Here is a 5,589-nt window from a genome sequence, read left to right as displayed (position 1 = left end):
AGATTTGGAAGTTCTTTTTATGCACCCTCGCGGTTTAACGAACTCTACGAATTTCATTTAGATCGCTAAGGCTAAATATCGCTCTAACGTAAACTCACTTTTTATGTCGTGCTGTGTCGTGCCGGTTCTGTCGCGAAACTTTGACAGGTCATAACTTCTTCGTTATAACTCGGATTTAGCCGTTCTTTATATGTACGGAATCGTTCTAACATATACTTCAACTTAGTTAAGATTATTCATTCTAAATAATCTTCTATCAAAAAGTCATTTTTGATGTTTATCGTCTCTAAATTGACTAGTCCTTATCTACGTCTCTAAATTGACTAGTCCAAAGCATTCTTCATGCCCCAAGAACAGACTCGACGAGTTGTTCATACAACTCGGCGAGTCGCAGTCTGGACGTGCTCATATGATAAAGGTGAACTCGACGAGTTGTTCATATGACCCGGCGACTCGGATGAATTAGGATCCGATGTTATAGAAAAGGGGACTCGACGAGTTGGCGTCCCAACTTGGCGAGTCAGGTCAACTAGAAGTTGACTTTAACCAGGGGTAAAATATTCATTTTACCTTAAGACTAGTTATCAGTATTTGATTAAGTGTCTTTATGGGAAATGTGGGGAGTTGCCGGAGCAGCAGTCAGACAGTTCCCGATCAGCATTTCAGCAGTCAGCCTTACGAGGTGAGTTTTTCTTCCAGTAGGAAGGGGTCTACGGCCACAATGCTGGCCCGTTTAGTTAGCAGTAGTTCCAGACTACAGTCCGATGCAGTAGTTCAACATGTTTGGTGTTTTTGTGATACAAGAATGTTATGTGTTATGTGTTATGTGTTCCGGACTATGTTCCGATGCAGTATATGCGTTTATGTTACATGCTTTGATTATGTTATGCTATGGTCAGCCAGTTCCGGACTTCGGTCCGATGCAGTGGGCAAGACCCTAGGCAGTTCCAGACTTCGATTCAATGCAGTTCCAGTCTTCGATCCGATGCAGTGGGCAAGGCCCTAGTCAGTTCAGGACTTCGGTCCGATGTAGTGGGCAAGACCCTAGTCAGTTCCGTACTTTGGTCCGATGTAGTGGGCAAGGCCCTAGTCAGTTCCGGACGTTGGTCCGATGCAGTTCCGGACTTCGGTACGATGCAGTGGGTGAGGCCCGGTATGTGCTATATATGTTATTGTATGGTATGTGGTAGTTTAAGGGAGCTCACTAAGCTTCGTGCTTACAGTTTCAGTTTTGGTTTCAGGTACCTCAGGTAGCAAGGGGAAGGGCTCAGGATGATGGCATGGAACACACCACAATTTTAGCCTGGGAGTTAGACTCTGATATTTTGTTATGATTTTGACACTAGCTTTGATTTGATAAATTTAGTATAACATTTAGAGATACATGATTCATGGTTTTTATTTTTTGAGATTCGATATTATGGTTTAGTAATATTTTCAAACAAAAATTTTTGGGTTGTATTTTTGGATGTTACACCGATTGTGTAGTATGAAAGTGGAACAGAAGCAAAATCAAATCGATTGCAGAGAGAAATCGTGTGTATATGTTGGGCGCGCAAGGGGATGCTCATCTGATTGGAAGATGAATATCCTGTTGTAATCTGACTGGAAGACGAAGGAGGTGATCCAAAGTTTGTCATCAGTCGCTAAATCCTCGAAGGTGGTTGTCTAGGGTGCGTAGAGGAAGACGACGAAAGTGGGAAGAGGCGGTGGAGGGTGACGATACTCAGAGAAAGAGCGATTTGTGGAGAAAAGATATTCAACTTAAGGAGTTGTCGTTTCCCTGAGAATGGTCTGGTATTTGTGTTTGGGGATGTGTAAACGGAGATGAAGGCACATCGCAAATGTGTGAACCATATGTATTGGTGGAGAAAGTGATAGACAAAATGGAGGGACCAAAAGTGACAATCTACAGAAGGTAATGTGACAAAATTCTGAATTAACAAAGAAATGTGGCAAAACTTCGAATGGCAAAATAGTAACCGTTCATAAGATGTATTGTGATTTAATTGTATGTATAATAAAATAGAATCCAAAAAACAAATATAGAAAGGGTTTAAAAGTTGATGTTGATTATAATCGAAGACTAAAAGACTTCTAGCGGTATTCGATTTTATCATCTCTCCTTTAAATGGAGGGTTCAAATCTCATTATGGAAATAGAATAAGTTAGGAGTAATATAATATATTTAATGTTTAAAAAAAATAATAATATTAATAATAAATAATTAAAAAAATGATAGTGGAAGACCGATTCAAAAAATGAAATTCCCACATATCTTGAAGCATAAATTTAATAAAGCCAAAGTATAAGTCACGTCCAAAAATTATTTTATAAAGAATTGAAAGGAACCAGCTACCGATCTGAATCTGCTGTCAAAACGTCTCCTCCCTCCACCCACTTTAAATACCACCATCTCCACATCCCACTCAAACAAACCTTTAATTCTCTCTCAATCAATAATTTCACCTTCCCAATACAAAGTGGAAAAGGGTTTTATTTTTTATTCTGAGTTATATAAATTTGCCATGGCTGCTAGTGCTTATGTGTTGCTGATTAGCATGTTGATGCCCATCTTTTTGTCTTCCTTCGTCTCTGCAGACCCCGACTTGCTTCAAGATGTCTGTGTTGCAGATCTTGCCTCAGGTACTTCATCTCTACACCATCTAAACGATTTGAGTTTCAACGCATATGTCAAAAACACGTTTAGATTCTACAATAAACCTCCATTTTTGAACTTATGACTTATCAAGTTCTTGGTCAAATAGTTGATGCAAATGGAAAAGAGCGTTAAGCTTTTGAAAAGTCCAAGTCAATGTACTTATCTTTTAGCAGTTGCATATGCCCTAAAGAATAAGCCACCACATTCTTGACATATATTATGTCATTATCCATTTTTTTTTCTATTTTCTCCATGAATATCGGGCATTTACTTCCTAACGTAATTCATTCTTAACGTAATTCATTTATTTTATGATATGATGATAGATTAATCGTTTATGAATTTTTGTAAAATACGCAGATTTAAAACTGAACGGGTTCCCGTGCAAAAGCAACATAACCGCCGACGATTTCTTCTTTCCGGGGTTAGCTAAGGCGGCGCTTACCAACAACACATTCGGCGCAACCGTTACACCAGCCTCCGTCACCCAACTCCCGGGGCTAAACACCCTTGGCGTGTCCATGGCTCGTATTGACTACGCACCAGGTGGCCTGAACCCACCACACACCCACCCGAGAGCCACCGAGATAGTGTTTGTGTTGACCGGAGAACTGGACGTGGGATTCATAACTACAGCGAACAAACTCTTCACCAAGACCATAAAGATGGGAGAAGTCTTCGTATTCCCCAGAGGCTTACTTCACTTCCAGATAAACAACGGTAAAGTTCCTGCAGCTGTAATTGCTGGCTTCAACAGCCAGTTGCCGGGCACGCAAAGGGCGGCAGACGCTTTGTTTGGGTCGTCTCCGACGGTGGAGGATCATGTGTTGACTAAGGCATTCCAAGTTGGAACTAAACAGGTGGAGAAGATCAAATCGAGATTTGCTCCGAAGAAGTAAACTCACAAGTACATAAGTGTTTAATTGATTTATATGGGTTTTATTGGTTTTGTTGTTTCTTCTATAAAGGATTTAGCCATTTAGGAGCAAACAGACATTTCCATGGCTCCTAGATATCTGATTTTTTTATAATAAACCGGGCATTATCTTTAGTCTGCTTCGTGTCTGCACGACTACACGTCATGTTCAATAATTCATAAACTATTTTTTAATCCATAACGTTTTTATATTATTTTGGCAATTAAATTAAAATATCATGGGGATATAAAAGTTTAATCATGACTTTCTAAATGCTTTCCTAAATGATAGAATTGTATCATATGACTGTAGATAGAAAATACCAATTTGTAATTACCAGTGAGATGAAGAGGTTGGTTAAACCACCCGACCAATAATGAACCGGATAGCAGGAAATAATCTTGTTGAACGACAATTGCTAATTACTCCATTTTCTTTTGATTGGCCGAATTATAAAGGTGTATATTCTACATCGGACCATTTTAATATTGTAATATTTTTAGTTCTTTTTTTCTTTTAGAATGACTTACACATAACTCTATACACTAAAATTTTCGTTAGATACCGGAGTTTATCTATGGTTGATATATTTATAGTTGATAGACACATTTTCACCAACAGTAAATACTGTTATGCTACAATAAAAGACCATATATATATATATATATATATATATATATATATATATATATATATATATATATATATATATATATATATATATATATATATATATATATAGAGAGAGAGAGAGAGAGAGAGAGAACCACCCTGCTATAATAATTGTGAAATAAAAGTAGGTGGAAGACATAGAAATAAGGGTATCTTTTCAAAAATTTTGCCAAGACAAGATATGCCTTATTTGCAAGATGGAAGACGTGTTGATATGGTCTTCAACCCATTAAGAGTATCTTCCCGAATGAATGTAGGACAAATATTTGAATCTTCACTCGTGTTAGCACGGGGTTTGCCAGACAGACATTATCGAATAGCGCATTTTGATGAGAGATATGAATAAGATGCTTCGAGAAAACTGGTGTTTCTGAATTATATGAAGCTAATAAGCAAACAGTGAATCCATGGATATTTGAACCCGAGTCTCCAGGAAAAAGCAGAATATTTGATGGAAGAACAGGGGATCCTTTTGAACAACCTGTTATAATAGGAAAGTCTTATATCTTGAAATTAATTCATCAAGTTGATGATAAAATCCATGGACGTTCCAGTGGGCGTTATTCACGTCTTACACAACAACCCCACATATCATATTCTTATCATTTGTAATAACTTTTATTACCAAATGCTTCATGGAAATTTTAATGTAATATGTACTTTCAATTGGTGTGTGGAATAAGATATGATTAAGTTGCTTATGTAATAATGAGATGTAGGGAACTTTAGCCTTTTCTTCTCTATCTTTGAGGATTGCTTTTTAAAGAGTTTGAAATGACTTTTAAGAAGTGTACTTCAGCTGATACAACCCACATTGTAGACCGAACCCGAACACTAATAGCCCAAGTTAGTCCTAGCCCAAAAGAGCAGTGCAATCTCTAACCCGACATCTTAACTAGCAACAACAATAATGAGAAAGAGTGGAGAATGTTTTTGTTTTCTAGCTTTGAATAAGTAGTATGTCAGTCATGAATTATCATCTTTTCCGTGACTCCTTAAATTAGCCTAATATTTTATTCTCATTTGCTTATTTATTGATTTGTAATTGGAATTTGGAGGCGTTAAAAGAAACTCCATTATGGTAGTTGAAGTAGAAATGGAGGCCTTAAAAGAAACTCCAAATAGAACGAATTAGTACCAGTAGAGATAGGTCATTCCTCCGTTATGGTCAAGACTGAGAACAATGGCACATGAACAAGAAGATCAAGAGATTATGGACACCTTTTGAATGGTGGTTGTACATATTCCTATACTTACCGGTGGTTTGACTGAAAACCGGACATTACGCGGGCAGAACTTTAAAACCGAAAGCATTGTTTCTCGAGGCTCTGTATGTAA

General features: G+C 37.6%; 1 protein-coding gene across 1 annotated transcript; it reads left to right on the top strand.

Moving 5' to 3' along the window:
• Positions 1–2,365: 2,365 nt before the first annotated feature.
• On the top strand, positions 2,366–3,713 carry LOC111896405 (germin-like protein 5-1). The gene is made up of 2 exons (XM_023892398.3): positions 2,366–2,646; positions 3,023–3,713. The coding sequence occupies exons 1-2, from the start codon at positions 2,529–2,531 to the stop codon at positions 3,559–3,561; spliced, it is 657 nt and encodes a 218-aa protein (XP_023748166.1). The 5' UTR covers positions 2,366–2,528; the 3' UTR covers positions 3,562–3,713.
• The last annotated feature ends 1,876 nt before the right edge of the window (positions 3,714–5,589 follow it).

This window comes from Lactuca sativa, chromosome 9 (assembly GCF_002870075.4).
Source record: "Lactuca sativa cultivar Salinas chromosome 9, Lsat_Salinas_v11, whole genome shotgun sequence".
Lineage (NCBI taxonomy): Eukaryota > Viridiplantae > Streptophyta > Magnoliopsida > Asterales > Asteraceae > Lactuca > Lactuca sativa.
This window is presented reverse-complemented; position numbering and strand designations above follow the sequence as displayed.